The 17,948-nt window shown below is 44.9% G+C and overlaps 1 protein-coding gene across 1 annotated transcript in view; it reads left to right on the top strand.

The window, feature by feature from the left end:
• Window positions 1–13,777, top strand: part of slc49a4 (solute carrier family 49 member 4) — a 74,009-nt gene extending 60,232 nt beyond the window's left edge. Inside the window, exons 8-9 of the mRNA XM_074657960.1 lie at window positions 850–1,032; window positions 12,308–13,777. Coding sequence (XP_074514061.1) covers window positions 850–1,032; window positions 12,308–12,423 — 299 coding nt within the window. The 3' untranslated portion in view covers window positions 12,424–13,777. The remainder of the gene's footprint in view (window positions 1–849; window positions 1,033–12,307) is intronic.
• Window positions 13,778–17,948: the final 4,171 nt, after the last annotated feature.

Below are 17,948 nucleotides of genomic sequence, written 5' to 3'. Positions count from 1 at the left end.
TACCACTGCCCCCCCACCCCAAAAAAAGTTAAAAAAAATGACGACTACACACAAAAAGGTTTTTTTTGTCATAACATTTTATTAATTTTACAGAATTAATAACAAAAATAATAATTAAAAACGAAATATTAATTGAAAGAATAATAATAAATACATAAAAAATAAAAATAAATAAATAACAACAATAATAAAAAAATATATATTTAAAACTAATAATGAAAATATTATTATTATTATTATTAATAATAATAATAATAATAATAATAATAATAATAATAATAATAAATACCGCACCCCCCCAAAAAAAATGTAAATGTAAAAGTTAAAAATATACAAACAAACAAACTAAAAAGTAATGGCGACAACACACACACTGGTTTTTTTTGTTATCAAATTGTATGCATGTAAGAAAAATGACATCATTTAATAATAATAATAATTAAAATAACAATAAATAATAACAATAATAATTTAAAAAATACTCATAAAATGAATTATGATATAATTATAATGGTACTCCTGTCTGTTTCTCCATACTCCATCTCCTGTAGTAGTACACTGACTATGGAGAAGTAGCTCACACACCCACACTGAGAAACACTGAGAAACACCTGAACTCTCCCTTTAAGGGAACGTATTATAAATGAACTATTTCAGGATGAGGGTTCGTCATAAATCTGTGCTGCGGAGAACAAACGGTTCAGTAGGAAGCTGTTGACGGAGGCATAAATCACCGCTGCTGCTCTATAAAGTTGACCAGTGTGCCGTCTCTTTTTAAAACAGTATCTCAGATCACATCAATTAAACGCTAACGTACGGTTGTTGTTGTTCTATTTGTTAATCTCACAGCCATCCTGTACACCTCCTGCATCCTGCTGGGCATCTTCATCAACAGCAGCGTGCCCATATTCTTTGAGCTGCTCATCGAGACCGTGTACCCGGTCCCTGAAGGCATCACCTGCGGAGTGGTCACTTTCCTGGGGAACCTGGTCACCGGTCTGCTCCTCTTCTTCCTCACCTTCTACTGCACAGGTAAGACGGGAGCACCACATGGAGGAAACCATGTGACGATATCCCTGTTGCTGTAGAAGACTTTCAAAATATAAATGCATCTGTTCTGCTCATGTCCAGCTCCGTGTGAGCTACAACAAAGCCTCTTGGACTAAAGTCCACCTGACATTTAGAATTTTTTGTCCTCCTAAACCGTTGGTCCGATTGGTACCAAACTGTCTGTAGATCCTTATTGGACTAAGCCTATCAACATTTTCAAAAGCTTGTTGATATCGCATTGCGTTTTGAAGATATTGACCAATGAACTTTAAGAGGGCTTTGCAGGAAATTGGCCATAATTCATTGACCACTAGTCTAATCATCATACATCTTGGTAGATATTGTCAGTACGTGTTTGGGAATAGGTGTACCAAAGCATTGACAGAGTTTCACCAAATTTGGTGCACATAATCTGGGTGGAAGTCAGCCATTTTGTGCCATTTCAGGGCATCTTTGCCATTTCCAGGCACTTTACTTTACAAACTCCTCCTACATAATGAATCAGATCGACTTCTAATTCTGTCAGTACAATCTAAAGACCTTTGCGTTGAAAAGATATCAAGCGTTTGTGCTGTCATTTAACCTTGTTGCCGTGGTGTGGCGGGGAAAATGTGCTTTTCCCCAAAAAGGTCCTGTGGCGGCCAGTCTGCTAGTCTTTGCGGTGTATGTGATATCTGGATTCCGGCACCCAACAACACAGCAAGATGACATTTTAGATGTGTAACTAGCCCACTGCTAGCGTTGGCCTCCAGTCTTTCCTTTGGTTAGCCTCCAGCTAACACCGTGACCTCATCATAAGCAGAGATTCTGCTTCGTTGTCGACCGGCGTCCCACTGGTTCCCCCGACGCGAGGGCCCGTTCATCGCTGCTCGCAGCTTTAATTCTTTTGTATTTCTTATTATCGACAATGAAAAACTCTGAAAGTTTCTGCTCCATTCAGAAGCTTTACCGTTCCCCTGCAGGTTCCTACCAACCTCCCAAAAGCTCCATTGTTTTCAAAAATCCATTTCAAGCTCCTGCAGATGCTGCCGATAAAAGGCGGACGGCGGGACAATTAGGCGACAATGCAATTGACACAATCAGCACAACGAGAGAAGAAACTTGTAATTCAGCCTCAGATTTATCTTTGAGTCGGCTGCAAAGTTTGATATAATGATTCAGGCCCGCAGCAGAGAGGACAGCGTGTCGTCTCCGCCGCCGCAACCAAGCTCAATCATCCATATGAGCACGTGTGTGTGTGTGTATGTGTGTGTGTGTGTGTGTTGGTACTCGGCACCATGTTTTGTGATCTTTGCCCACCTGTCTCCGGTTTCATTAACCTTCCCTGTAAAGTTTGGCTGCACCAATCAGCTGGGCTGACGGACCATCTCTGCTTCCCGGTTTGTCTGAGTAAATAAGAGATATGTTTTCTCATAAATATTCATGTGCTCCGTCCTCCTGCTCTGCCGCTGACAGCTGCTGCCTGACAACTGTATCTCCATCCGGCCGTCTGAGTTGTCGCGCCGGTGTGCAGGTGGATATTATTATTATTGTCTGACCTGAACAGCCGTGGGGCCCTCGGGGCCTTCGGGGGCCCGCTAACAAGCCTGACAGCCGGGGCACAGAACCAGCTTGTCTTGTTGAAAACAGCTGGTGTCAAACATTTACATGACACCACAAAATGGGCCACAGCTAACGATAATTTTCATCCTGCATTACTCTGTTGATCATATTTCTGATCATTCTGTATCTTCCCAGTGGTGTTCCTTATATATTCAAATATGAACATTCAAATTTTGGACGAGGTATGTATGTTTTAGCGTCAAAATGCTATTTTCCCTTTAAACTCTTCTGGAAGCTAAGTGACGTACCGCTGTGGACGCCACGTTAGTTCAGATCAGAAAGTCACACAATAACACAAACTAACTAACCGATGGATGCAGCGGTAGACCAGCTACTCCTGTTCTGAGAGGGAAAATTACTGTTTTGGTGATTGGAGTCTGGTGGCTTTGAAGACGACGATATAACGGCTTCAGTTCCCCGTCAGAAAAGGACGTCTGACGGTGAGGTAAAGCGGTGAAAATATTCTAAATATAGCGTACACTTAAACTGATATTGATTTTTTTCCTCTAGTATTTTCAAAATAAAAGTACTTGGTTAGTTCTAGGCAACAAATTGACTCCGTTAGGTAGTTAGGTTTAGGAATAGATCACGGTTTGGGATTAAAATAACACCGGAAGTGGTGTAACTTAAGTAAGGAAGTTATGTGACAAATAACTCAACTTTGACTCATGGGACATGAACACTGGTTTTTGGGTGTAAGTTAAGTGTTCGCCGTTCTTTATACTTCCTGGTTCACAATTACGTTGATTACATACGGATTGATTTGATGCTGACCATCACCAAAAATATGTGAAATTTGTGTCTTTGTAGGCGAGCCTTATTTTAAGATAGTAGAGCCTTTAATTGCACCTTTGCCACAGGACTAAAGCAGTGTGCTGCCACCAGTCTCTCATAAATCTGTTTAACATGGTTGAGAGTGAAGCTGGAGGGATGCTGAGTGGATTAGTTTAATCTAGTTTTCACAGTAAAAGAAGGGACAGTAGCTGAGGGATAACTCCGTCCAAAGTTGTTATCCAGATGACAAGCAGTGTATTTTGAATTCTCTGAAGCAGTAGTGTGTCAGGATGGTGATAAATCATAGATTAGACAGACATATATATATAAATATATATATAACAGGTGAGGGTAGACAGAGCTTTAAGTAGATGGAGCAGCTGCAGGTGAACACACACAGTAGGACTCATAAAGAATACATGATGGCTCCTCAGCTCGACACTTCTCTCTCTCTGCTGAGCTCAGTGATGGACTGCTTGGTGTGAAGGTGTGTGTGCATCTGAATGGTCTGTATTTATTCAATAGTTCTTAGCTGTGAGTTAGCTATAAGCTAAATTACATCTGTAGTCCCTGGGCAGGAAACAGAGAACAACATCTGTTAAGAAACTAACACTCTAGTATAAAAACACAATTAAAAGACGGTACATATTCACTATAACAACCCAACGAAGCCGTGCTCCTCTATGGGTGCGTATGTGTGGGCGAGCCTGAAGGAGCGTTTGATGTGCTGAGATGGATCCTGACAAGTTCCCTGCGACAGCTGGAGAGAAGATCAAGCCGAGCTGATGGAGGCTTTTGCTGCTCTTTTTCTTCTCTTCCCACCCCGACGTCGTCTAATAGAGCATGATGGAAGCCTGCTTGTCAGAAAGTTCACACACTGCTGCAGGCGTTGTAATGTGAGCTCGCAGATAAACTACCTGATGCCACCAACTATCTACCTGCTCAGAGTATCTGGAGTTGTTGAAGTCTAACCCAACCACTGTTTGAAGGTTGGAGCTGTTTGAGCAATACAGCAGTTTAATATGGATATATTGATTTATACTCAGGCAGTAAGTCTTCTCTGTATGCTCATACTAGATGTAGAAAGTCTCTGAGAACATGAGTCTACTTCTCTCTTGATTTATTCCCTCAGTAAACATTGTAAACATGAGTTTATGGTCTCAATCACTAGTTTCAAGTCTTCTTCAAAACAATATGATGTTCATTTAGTAAATGATGGTTCCATTTAGAGTCAGATAGACCATAAAGCAGGGGGTTCCTTACGATCAGTTGTCCCCTCGTGGCACTTCTGGTTCCAAAAAAACAAGATGGCGACAGCTAAAAGCCAAGATGGTAACGGCTAAAAACCAAGATGGCTACATCCAAAAACCAAGATGGCGACAGCTAAAAACCAAGATGGGAACGGCCAAAAACCAAGATGGCTACAGCCAAAAACCAAGATGGCTACATCCAAAAACCAAGATGGCTACAGCCAAAAACCAAGATGGGAACGGCCAAAAACCAAGATGGGAACGGCCAAAAACCAAGATGGCGACAGCTAAAAACCAAGATGGGAACGGCCAAAAACCAAGATGGCTACATCCAAAAACCAAGATGGCTACATCCAAAAACCAAGATGGCGACAGCTAAAAACCAAGATGGGAACGGCCAAAAACCAAGATGGCTACATCCAAAAACCAAGATGGCTACATCCAAAAACCAAGATGGCGACAGCTAAAAACCAAGATGGGAACGGCCAAAAACCAAGATGGCTACATCCAAAAACCAAGATGGCTACAGCCAAAAACCAAGATGGCTACATCCAAAAACCAAGATGGCTACAGCCAAAAACCAAGATGGCTACATCCAAAAACCAAGATGGCTACAGCCAAAAACCAAGATGGCTACATCCAAAAACCAAGATGGCTACATCCAAAAACCAAGATGGCGACAGCTAAAAACCAAGATGGGAACGGCCAAAAACCAAGATGGCTACAGCCAAAAACCAAGATGGCTACATCCAAAAACCAAGATGGCTACATCCAAAAACCAAGATGGCTACATCCAAAAACCAAGATGGCTACAGCCAAAAACCAAGATGGCGACGGCTAAAAACCAAGATGGCGACAGCTGAAAACCAAAGTTGGCGATGGCCAAAAACCAAGATGGCTACAGCCAAAAACCAAGATGGCTACAGCCAAAAACCAAGATGGCGACGGCTAAAAACCAAGATGGCGACAGCTGAAAACCAAAGTTGGCGATGGCCAAAAACCAAGATGGCGACAGCTAAAAACCAAGATGGCGACGGGAAAAAACCAAGATGGCGACGGCTAAAATCCAAGATGGTAACAGCCAAAAACCAAGATGGTGACAGCTGAAAACCAAAGTTGGCGATGGCCAAAAACCAAGATGGCGACGGCCAAAAACCAAGATGGCGACAGCTAAAATCCAAGACGGCGACAGACGTAAACCAAGATGGTGAACACACACAGTAGGACTCATAAAGAATACATGATGGCTCCTCAGCTCGACACTTCTCTCTCTCTGCTGAGCTCAGTGATGGACTGCTTGGTGTGAAGGTGTGTGTGCATCTGAATGGTCTGTATTTATTCAATAGTTCTTAGCTGTGAGTTAGCTATAAGCTAAATTACATCTGTAGTCCCTGGGCAGGAAACTAACACTCTAGTATAAAAACACAATTAAAAGACGGTACATATTCACTATAACAACCCAACGAAGCCGTGCTCCTCTATGGGTGGGCGAGCCAAAAACCAAGATGGCCAAAATGCCGAACTCAAGGCGTCAAAACTTCGGTCCACAAACCGATGGGTGACGTCACAGTGACTACGTCCACTTCTTATATACAGTCTAAAGGGTATATATTTATCTTCTTAATTTGGCATCATAGCGAGATATATTTCGGGATAAGTCTGGTGTTATTCTGTATTCTTCTTATTGTCAGCAAACCTCTCAACGCTTTCCAACTTGCCTACGCTGTCGGTGGATCTCAGTTTCAACCAGAAATGACACTTGATTCTAGAAAATAAGCCTTATTTCTAGAGGAGCTTTGGAGCAGGACTCTAAAGCAGTCCGCCGCCACCACAGAGACCTGGTTTCAATTCATTCATTAGGACAGCTGGTCTGAAATACAAAGCAGACGCAGGTTTGACTCGATACGTTTAACATGTTTGAGAATTAATCTGGAGGGATGTTGAGTTTAATTTAGTTTCCATAGTAAAAAGGACAGTAGCTGAGGGATAACTCAAACTGACCAAAACTGTGATCCAGATGACAGGCAGTGTATTTTGAATTCTCTGAAGCAGTAGTGTGTCAGGATGGTGATAAATCATGGATTGGACAGCCGGTGTAGATGGAGCAGCTGTAGCAGGAGGTCTCTGGCTCTGTTTCAACTGATTCTAGAAAAATCCTGAAATAATAATCCCTACTAAAGATGAAGAAACAGGTCATAAATATATAGTTCCATTAAAAAGGCTCAGCAGTTTTCCCAGAACAGCTGGGCCGTTTTTAACCAACATTACTCAAACAGGAGTAAATAGAGCATTTGTCTGGGACTATTTTCAGAGGCAGATTAATCCACATTTGGTGCTCTAGTGAGTATCTGTGGCAGCAGGACGGTGGACGTGGGATCCAGTCTAAATAAACTACAGTGTTTGTGTTCACGGTAATGAAGGGACATGTCACCCAGTGCCACCGTTTGGCTCATTGATGTGTTTTTAATAGTTTATTAACAACAATGGAGCTCTGTGATACAGAGGAAGAAGATATCTCAGTATCTGTTAGAAGGATCAGTTCATTGTTGTTCCGTCTTTTCATGGGATTTCTCCCATATTTTGACCATATTGTTGTTGCTCTCTTCAGCGTTAGAGTTAAGTGATAGAATTGTCTGGGCTTAATTGACTCTCCTCAATACGATAAACAGTAAGTCGTACTTGTTTGGTCATCAGACTCTCATTGTGTTTCTTTAAGTGCTAGTGATCAGCAGGTAGAGCGAGTCGACTACTAATCACAGGGTTGGCCGATCGATCACTGGCTCCTCTTGTCCACATGTTGAAGTATCCTTTGGTGAGACACTGAACTCAAGTTGACCTCCTTTAGTGACGGCCAAAAACCAAGATGGCGATGGACAAAAAACTAAAATGGCGACGGCCAAAAAAACAAGATGGAGACAGTGAAATACCAAGATGGTGATGGACAAAAACTACAAAGGTAATAAACAAAAACCAAGATGGCGATGGACAAATACCATTAAAACTCTCATGGTATGAACGGCGATAGAAGACATCGACTCTGCCTTGCTTTGCGTACTGTGAGGATCGACCCTGACGCTGATCAAACAGTGAGTGTTAGTTAATGTTTGTAGATCAGCTGTGTGCTGTTCTCCTGAAGAGATCACTCCCATGAAGATTAATTTGATTATTATGTAAATTCCCGTCGGAAGTATTCTAGCGGGCCGTCTCATTACTCTAATTTCCTCTCTGTAGGCCCGTAATGGATGTAGCAAATAATATGCAGACTTCAAAACTGATGAATTCTTCATGAGCTTCATCTTTTCCAAAACCCTTCCACCTTCCTGATATTGAAAATTGGCCTTTAAAGAGATTGCCATCTCTTTCCAGTTTACTTCTAGGGTTGGTTTTTCCTTCTGGCTGCCCACGGCCTCGTTATTCATTCTGAATTATGGCTCCCCGAGCAGAGAGGCGTTTATGAATTTACCTCCTTGTCCATTTTAATATCCATGAGAGGCCGGTCTCGGCTCAGCGAGCCCTACATGGCCTCTTGACTCTGTTGTCCTGTTTTAGAAATCCCCCCAAACTCTCTGAACCATGTGACTCAGAAACATGAATGGAGCCTCCGGGCAATATATCTGAGCTTGTCGCTCCTTTTCGATTTCATCTGCTGTGTGTTTGTGTCATTTAGCTGAGGTGTATCGGGCAGAATACAAAGCAGCAGAGAGGTATTGTGGAGCAAAAGAGCCTCAAAGGTTTAGTCGAGGATGAAGAGGAGGAGGAGGAAGATGAGGAGGGAGGAGAGTTTAGTTTCCTTCATGGGGGGAAGCAGAGATTATTCAGCTCAGAGAAATAATTGCTGCAGTTCTTTAGTCCCAAGTTTTTGTTTTTTTGTTTTTACTAAACTTTGCATTCTCGTCAGAAGTGAAAATGTCTTTGCAGACTAACTTCTTCAACCCCCCGTAAAGACTGTGGAGGTGTTTAAAACAAACAAACAGCTCCATCCCTCCTGAGAGAATAAAAGACTTTTCCTGTTTTATCTTTTTTTGGTTTGTTTTTGAGAGTTTTGAATCATGAAGAAACATTCACAGAATAAATGAACAGCGGCACGTTAACGCACAACACACCTAATATCAGTACATTAGAATCTATGGCCCCGACCACGGCTCTGAAATATCAGTAAGTTAGAATCTATGGCCCCGACCACGGCTCTATAATATCAGTAAACTAGAATCTATGGCCCCGACCACGGCTCTATAATATCAGTAAGTTAGAATCTATGGCCCCGACCACGGCTCTATAATATCAGTAAGTTAGAATCTATGGCCCCGACCACGGCTCTGAAATATCAGTAAGTTAGAATCTATGGCCCCGACCACGGCTCTGAAGTATCAGTAAACTAGAATCTATGGCCCCGACCACGGCTCTAGTTGCAGCTGAACGGACCGAACCGGGTCCGTCCAGCCTGTTGAACAATAACAAACCTTCTACTGAGTTCACAGACTCTTTGTCAGACATTATGAGTGATGACTCTCTACAGGAGTCCTCACCAACCCGTCCATCTACAGTTAATATCTCCACATGCATCATAATGAGGACGTGGTCACTCCGTGATGGATGGTCTAGTTCTTTACACACAGCTCGTCTAAGTATCTTCAGGTGGCCCCGGTCGTCTCCGACACCGGGCCGCCGCAGTCATAAAGGAGAACCGAGCTGCTTTCATTACGATGCTGCGTTGACCTCAATTAAGACCGATCAAGGCCATAAGATGGCTGTCGGGCCGCGCCTCTGTCTTCATCTGTACCGGCGGTGTGCTGACGGTGGCAGCTGCAGTAATGGGCCGTTAATGTGATGGATGGTCCGACGTTCACGCTGACGTCCTCTGAATATGATCACAGAGTCACGGTGAACCCGGTCCAAACGTCCCATTCACTTGAGGTCAGTTTGAAAATAACCATGTTAGTTTTTCCTCGAGCGAAAGTTTGAAGCGTTATTTAGCCTCTTTCCCCACGAGCTAGTATGACATGGTTGGTACCGATGGATTTATTAGGTTTTTTAGTTTCATGTGATATCAGTACCTTCACTCTAGCTCTAAAACTGAACCTGCTACAGCCTCTGTTAGACTGTAAGGTTGGTCGGGATTTAGGGGATTAAACAGTGATCATTAAAATCTAATAATCAACTTAAAAGCAAACTGATGAACTGAAAAGCCTCCAGAAACCAGAACAGAGTGACTCCTCTCCGTCCTTATATCTCATTTACTCTACTCGTCTCCTTTCATCCTCCTCCTCCTCTTCCTCCTCCTCCTCCTGTTCAGACAAACTTCAACTGTTCCCTCCAAACTTCTCTCCAGTCGTGTCCTCAGAGATGTGAGTTAGGACCAGTTGAGCTGCTTGTCCATTTTTATCACATCACCTGATTCAATTACTACAATTACCAGTCTGACCATTAGCATTCAGGCCCAAACAAGTCTCCCAGACTTCGTGCATGTGAGGAAGCGAGACGGAGTTAGACGGAGTTAGTCGGCAGGTGAGATAAACACAACTCCATTAACCTGCCTCTCCTCGCCGGGTCTCCTGCTGTCCGGCTCACACCCTCCTGATTAATGAGGCTGCTGCAGACGCCCTCACCCAATCTCCACCTCCCCCTCGCCTCCATTTATCCTTTGCTCTCATCTTCACACCTCTCACCCTTCATTCTTTCTGCTCGCGCAAGAGATGAATTCATAATTGATCACGAAGAAGAGGCGGCAGCGGCGGTGCCTCTTCATGCATTGATCAGCTCTTCAGGCCCGGGCAGCTAATTGACGATATCATGAGAAGCTGGCTGATTGGGATCGAAGTGGAGCCGGCGTGAGTTGAGACACATTGTGCTGGCGAGCTCTCCGGGGCGCTGCCGCCGCCGCCACATACAGCGACCTGATTTCTCTATATTTAGTCTGGCTCGTTATCTGGACCTGAGCAGCAGCCTACTGCCACCACATCCTCCGTTCTGGACGTTGGCCCTCGCCGCGCAACGTAGATTCTATAGCCCCGACCACGGCTCTGAAATATCAATAAGTTAGAATCTATGGCCCCGACCACGGCTCTGAAATATCAGTAAGTTAGAAACTATGGCCCCAACCACGACTCTGAAATATCAGTAAGGTAGAATCTATGGCCCCGACCACGACTCTGAAATATCAGTAAGTTAGAAACTACGGCCCCGACCATGACTCTGTAGACTGTGCAGTGTATTGCTAAATCTATGGCGCTCTCCGTAGTGCTGAAGTAGTAGACGGATATGTAATTGCGACTTTTTCTCTGAGTACCACCGAAGCCCCCAGGAAGAGCGCCGGTCGTTGACGTCATGGCCAAATGGCGGTGGCTGACTGGGATCGAAGTGGAGTCGGTGTGAGTTGAGACACACTGTGCTGGCTGAGGCTCCCGGGACACCGCCGCCGCCGGCGTACAGCGTACAGCGACCTGATTTCTATATATTTAGTCTGGCTCGTTATCTGGACCCGAGCAGCTGCCTGCTGCCACCACATCCTCCGTCTGGGCTGAGCAACGTAGATTCTGCTTAACGTCTCTGTCAGGACCAAATCAGCTCGGTGGCGTTGAGGCGCCCGGCTTCACGGCGAGCGCTACTTAATGCATTAGAAAGAAGGAGCTTATTGATTCGGTCCAGGCGAAGGTGTTGCAGGCGGCGTGGTGAAGGCCGAACAGAAGAAGAGGTTATTAGTCTGACGAGTGGAGATGCCGACGGTTGAGTGCAGCTGCGAGCTTCCCATCTGCCCTCCAGTCCAGCAGACAGCAGCTCTCCGGTGGTTAATGGACCCGAACAGAGCTGAGAAAATAGAAGAGCTCATTCTGCTCCATGTTTAGGTTCAAGTGGAGGTCAATGATAATGGGGAACGCTGCCAATATCATTGAATTATTCAGAATCATTATGAACGACAGCTCAGGAGGCTCTTCTTTATTCCCTGTACGGTCCGTCAGGAATCTATTGATTAGCCATTAGTTCTATATGATTCTCATAAATTATTCAATGTCACCTCATACTAACTCTCATTAGGATCCTGGATGGACGTAGACGATTCATAATTCATCATGAAGGAACACCTGGTCATGTGTTGTGGTCTGTTGCTGACGCGGGGTTCATTTCCTGTTCAGATTTTGAGTCAATATAATCTATTTTTCTGAGTGATAGTACGTCTACAACCTGCTGAATCATTTATTTTATTTTATTTTGTGTCTCAGAATCAGAAATACTTTATTGATCTCCAGGGGGAATTGTTACAGTTGCTCCCATTCTAGAATATAAATATATTTTAACAGAGAAATTATGAGAAAAATAGAAATAAGTATGTAAAAATGTGTGCATTATACTACAGTATAACACAATAAATATTGAAAAAATAAAACTATATAATAACAGCAGTGTAAATAATAATAATGCTGAAAAATGGGATCTATGATTTAAGTGCGTAAAAATACAAGAATAGTATAAATAAATAAGAATATAGTTTGAATATACAGTATAAATAAATGCAGTGTTAATGCAAGAGTAAACCAGCTCACATCGAGACCCAACGTACCACGTTGTGGATCCGATCTGAAGCAGACGATCTAACCCAAACATCTCTCTTTCTCTTCTTCTTCTTCTTCCTCCAGATCTGTCGTGGTTGAACTGGTGCGTCACCGGCTCCTGTCTCTTCAGCCTCGTCCTCATCCTCTTCTTCAGGGAGTCCTACGACCGCCTCTACCTGGACGTCTTTGTCTCCGTGTGACGACGACGACTCGATGATATAATTATTCTTGCACAAAGACGAGAGGAGACGAAGGGAACGTGGAGACTCTTTTTAACCATTTTAGGATGTATATATATATTGGTAACCATGGTGATGGATCGCTGTCGTACGGCCGCAGACGAGAAGCGATTCTACGCCGGCGTTTACTCTTTCTACGTGGTCGACTCGATGCCATGATGACTGTTTAACACCCGTTTTTATTTGTCTCTTTATGTTTGTGTGTTAACAAACGTTTGTTTGACGGTTTAATTTTCTTAACCAGACATGTTTACAGATGATGTACGTTGTTCTCCGTGTCGCTCTGCGCTCCTTCCTCGAACCGGACACTCAGAGCTTCTGACTCCTCTGAGTGTCGACCCCATAACAAGGAAGTTATGAGCTCCATCAGCCAATCAGCAGGCCTGGCTGTGCTGAGTCGGGGCTAATCGGGGCCCGACACTGTGAAGTGACCCGTGGTACCGTCACTGAGAGGCAGGTACTTTAGGTTAGGTTTTTATCGCCCTCTCAAGATGAATATTATGCAAAAATGATGATTTACCAAATTGATGACTGACTGGACGCCGGCCAGAGCTGGAATTGGAGAAACCTGCGGGAGCTGTTACACCTTCCCATTTCAGAAGTTGTTCAGCCTGTTTACGGAGAAACTCAATAATGTTCATTTTTTTTACAGTTTTTTAAAGATGTGTTTTCTCCAGTAGCCTGCCAGTATTTATTGGAAAGGTCTCAACACTAACAGTTTCATACAGACATGAGGATTTACGTTGCCAAGCTGCAGCTCCTCCAAAGCACCAGCAGGTGTCTCTGCGCCAACTGACAGAAAAACCTGAAGGGGGAAACAAAAGAGAGTTTCTTGGATTGGTCGACTGATTAAACTGGAGCTGTGACAGAAAGCAGCTCCAGATCTGGAGGGAAACAAAAGAAACACATCAAATGAAAAGCAGACTAAAGTTTTCCTCTAACGTCTCTTTGTGTCTTTGTGTTGCTCAGCAGCAGCTAGAAGAAGTGTGTTAACGTGTGTTCCTCCTCCGGGGCTCCGCCAGGCTCTGGAACCTGTTTTTTTTATTTTGTATTACTCTCCTTGTACAGAAAAAGGTTCTTTTACCTTCTGACGTGTTGCCTTAATTGCCCAGTGCTGTGCGTTTCTACCACACTGTGACTATTTTATCTGTATATGTATATATATATATGTTGTTAAAGGTCATGTTCTCCTGTCCTGCAGCACACTCTCTGTGGTTTCCCGGCGTCGGGTTTTAAATGTTCTTGTTCTGTGAAATGGAAAAAGAACAACTGTGACTGTTCCAGCACCTTATTAAAATAAACATTTTAAGATTAATGCTGCTGTTAGTTTGTTTCTACTGCATGTCTCCTACATCTCCATCAGAGCCTTTCAGAAGTGTCTTAAACCTGCATCCTGTCTACCAGCCAGCAGGGGGCGACTCCTCTGGTTCTACAGAAGTCTATGAGTCTACTTCTCTCTTGATTTATGACCTCAGTAAACATTGTAAACATGAGTTTATGGTCTCAATCACTAGTTTCAAGTCTTCTTCAATACAGCATGATGTTCATTTAGTAGATTATGGTCCCATTTAGAGTCAGATAGACCATAAAGCAGGGGATGCTTTAGGGCGGGGCTACCTGGTGATTGACAGGTTGCTACCACGGCGTTGTCCGGTCTGGGAGTTGTCCGTGTTTTCATCTTAGAACTTTAACCCTTTCACAGTGTGTTCTCACTTCATGAAAGTTAATTAGAACATTTTTGGTCGCCCAAAAATATCTTATTCAGCGTTCGTCCAAATCCAAGATGGTGACGGCCTAAAACCAAGATGGAGACGACCAAAAACCAAGATGGCGACGTCCAAATCCAAGATGGCGACGTCCAAATCCAAGATGGCGACGGCCAAAAACACAAATGGCGACGTCCAAATCCAAGATGGCGACGGCCAAAAACCAAGATGGAGACGACCAAAAACCAAGATGGCGACGGCAAAAAACACAAATGGCGACGTCCAAATCTAAGATGGTGACGGCCTAAAACCAAGATGGAGACGACCAAAAACCAAGATGGCGACGGCCAAAAACCAAGATGGAGACGACCAAAAAAGCAAGATGGCGACGTCCAAATCCAAGATGGCGACGTCCAAATCCAAGATGGCGACGGCCAAAAACCAAGATGGCGACGGCCAAAAACACAAAAGGCGACGGCCAAAAACCAAGATGGAGAACTCGAGGCTTCAAACCGTAGTCCACAAACCGATGGGTGGCTTCACGGTGACGACGTCCACTTCTTCTCTACAGTCTGTGATGGGAACGCCTCAAACACTCATAAAGCTACAAATCTGTGCTTTTAGTTTGTTATCGTGTTTCTTTCACATTCAGAGAACAGAACCAACCTGCCGTTCCCCATCGCCGTACCTCCAACCTGCCGTTCCCCATCGCCGTACCTCCAACCTGCCGTTCCCCATCGCCGTACCTCCAACCTGCCGTTCCCCATCCCCGTACCTCCAACCTGCCGTTCCCCATCCCCGTACCTCCAACCTGCCGTTCCCCATCCCCGTACCTCCAACCTGCCGTTCCCCATCCCCGTACCTCCAACCTGCCGTTCTCCATCCCCGTACCTCCAACCTGCCATTCCCCATCCCCGTACCTCCAACCTGCCGTTCCCCATCGCCGTACCTCCAACCTGCCGTTCTCCATCGCCGTACCTCCAACCTGCCGTTCCCCATCCCCGTACCTCCAACCTGCCGTTCCCCATCCCCGTACCTCCAACCTGCCGTTCCCCATCCCCGTACCTCCAACCTGCCGTTCCCCATCACCGTACCTCCAACCTGCCGTTCCCCATCCCCGTACCTCCAACCTGCCGTTCCCCATCCCCGTACCTCCAACCTGCCGTTCCCCATCCCCGTACCTCCAACCTGCCGTTCCCCATCCCCGTACCTCCAACCTGCCGTTCCCCATCCCCGTACCTCCAACCTGCCGTTCCCCATCCCCGTACCTCCAACCTGCCGTTCCCCATCCCCGTACCTCCAACCTGCCGTTCCCCATCCCCGTACCTCCAACCTGCCGTTCCCCATCACCGTACCTCCACCTGCCTCCACCTTTCCCTCAATCAGTTTATCATAATCCAGCTCTTTCCCATTCACTCTTTGCCAGATTGTCTCTTGTGCTTCCAGCCTTCTGACCTGACCAGCGTGATGCCCTCCTGCCCATCTGACCTTCGTCTCACCCCTCTGGAAACCTGTTTTATCTGCCTGTCTGACCTTTGACCCCTTTGGATACCTGTTTTATCTGCCTGTCTGACCTTTGACCCCTCTGGATACCTGTTTTATCTGCCTGCCTGACCTTCACCTGACCTTCATCTACAGATAATCTCTTTACCTCACCTTCCTGTCTCTGAGTCGTGCTCCTGGGGTCAAACCTGTTACAGCTGCAGAGCGTTCTGGTCCATGATTTGCTCTCTATGGAGGGTTTAGTTTGTGAAATTGTGTCTCACTGATTATAGATTCCTCTCAGAATGTCTGCTGAACAAATGTGGGAGTCTAGAAGGAGACTTCTGCTCTGTTGTTATGTTATTATCGGGTCAGTGATCTTAAGAAACCAGCAAGAAAACACTAGAATTTAAAACTGATCCAACCTATAAACCCGCCCGGTGTGGCCAACTCAACTAATAAAACAGATAATATTAAGAAGATCAACTCTGGCTTTAATGTTTAAAGCTGACGTCGCACCGGAAGCGTAGCGCCAACCCTCCAGTTCCCCCTCAGGTAAACACTGTTACCTCTGTCAGCACTTTCGCCAGTGTTTGTACTGTTTAGCATTGTTAGCACCATTAGCTGCCAGCTGCTGGCTTGCCGTTGAAATGTTGAGAGTCACTGAGAGGCAACAGAAACTCTCACAATCTGAATCTGTTTTTCAGTTTATTAAAGTTCATTTGTAACATTTTGGTCGCCTTAAAATGTCGTCAATGTTCGGTTGTACTTAGCTCCACCCTCTAGTGTCACTTCTGGTTGCAAAAACCAAGATGGTGACGGCAAAAAACAACCAAGATGGATACGACCAAAAACCAAGATGGCGACGACCAAAAACCAAGGTGGCGACGGCCACATAATGCAACCAACAGCATCTTTGTGATAGACCTTTATGTTTCTCAGACCAGAAAACGTTAATAATTTAGTGTCGGTCTGTGTCGGTTTAGACGGACAGAAGGTTCCAGTCTTGAGTTGTTGGTTTTTCTGGTTTAAACTGACTGTTCCTTTAAAGTCTCCGATGACATCATCAGTCTCTGGGGGGGGGGGGGGGGGGGGGGGGGGGGTCTGAGTTATTTTAGCAGCTCAGTAATGTTCTCCAACATCGTCCCGGGACACCTGCGTTCTAGGAAATCTTAGTTTCCTTCTTCTCTTCTATGGATACGAACATGTCTGACCTCTCGGCATGACGTCACTGGTTTTAACCCCCCCCGGTGTCCCAGCTGGAGGTGAGCTCATGCTCTGCTGCTGGCGAGAGGCGAAGGTCTCTGGAGTGAGTCTGCATGCAACAGGCTGCTGAAGTCTTCAGTCTGGTTCCTATTAGAGCGATCGCCGGCTCTCTGAGATTAATCTCACCTCGTCTACAACATGGTAAATGGACTTGGATTTATATAGCGCTTTTCTAGTCTTCCGACCACTCAAAGCTCTTTACACTACATGTCAGTATTCACCCATTCACTGATGGCAGGGGCTGCTAAGGTGCCAACTTTGCCCATCAGGATCTAATCTAAATACTCATTCACACACCGATGGCTATGCCTCCGGGAGCAATTTGGGGTTAAGTGTCTTGCTCAAGGACACATCAACATGTGACCTGGAGCAGCCGGGGATCGAACCACCGACCTTCCGATTGGTGGACAACCTGCTCTACCCTCTGAGCCACAGCCGCCCCAAAACGATCCCGTTCCTGATCTTCTGACCCGCCGCCATTCAAGATGGCCGACCCTCCGAACCAGGAATCAAATTCACAAATGACAAACAACGATGGCGATCAGAACGGATGTTTTAATGTCGGGTGGCATTTAGAAGCCAGACTGGCGAGGATGTGAGATTAATCCCCCGTTTGGTTCACGGTGATCTGTTTGGTTTTAGACGAGCTGTCACAGGAACTCAACACAAAATCCTGCAGAGAACAGAATCACAGTTTCCTCCTCTCGTCCAGCCTCCGTCCCCTCGGGGGTTAAACCTAATCAGAAATATAATATAGAAAACAACACGGGAAACAGGCGATTCCTGCACATACAATACATGAAGCATGTAAACCTGCCAGAAGACTGAACAGACTAGTTATTAATGATGCATTGTGGGTGTGTTTGTTTGTTTGGTTGTTGAGTTGCTTCAGATGGTCGTCAGTCACACAAACACAGATCTGTTCATAAAAACTATTGTTTTTAAATTAGACTTTATAATGCATTTGGAATGGTTGTTCAGTCCTGGAGGATTTAAATTCAAAAAAAGATCTCATAAATCAACCCTGTCGTA

The sequence above is a fragment of the Sebastes fasciatus genome, chromosome 14 (assembly GCF_043250625.1).
Source record: "Sebastes fasciatus isolate fSebFas1 chromosome 14, fSebFas1.pri, whole genome shotgun sequence".
NCBI lineage: Eukaryota > Metazoa > Chordata > Actinopteri > Perciformes > Sebastidae > Sebastes > Sebastes fasciatus.
The sequence above is the reverse complement of the archived record's forward strand: the minus strand, read 5'-3'. Positions and strand labels throughout refer to the sequence as shown.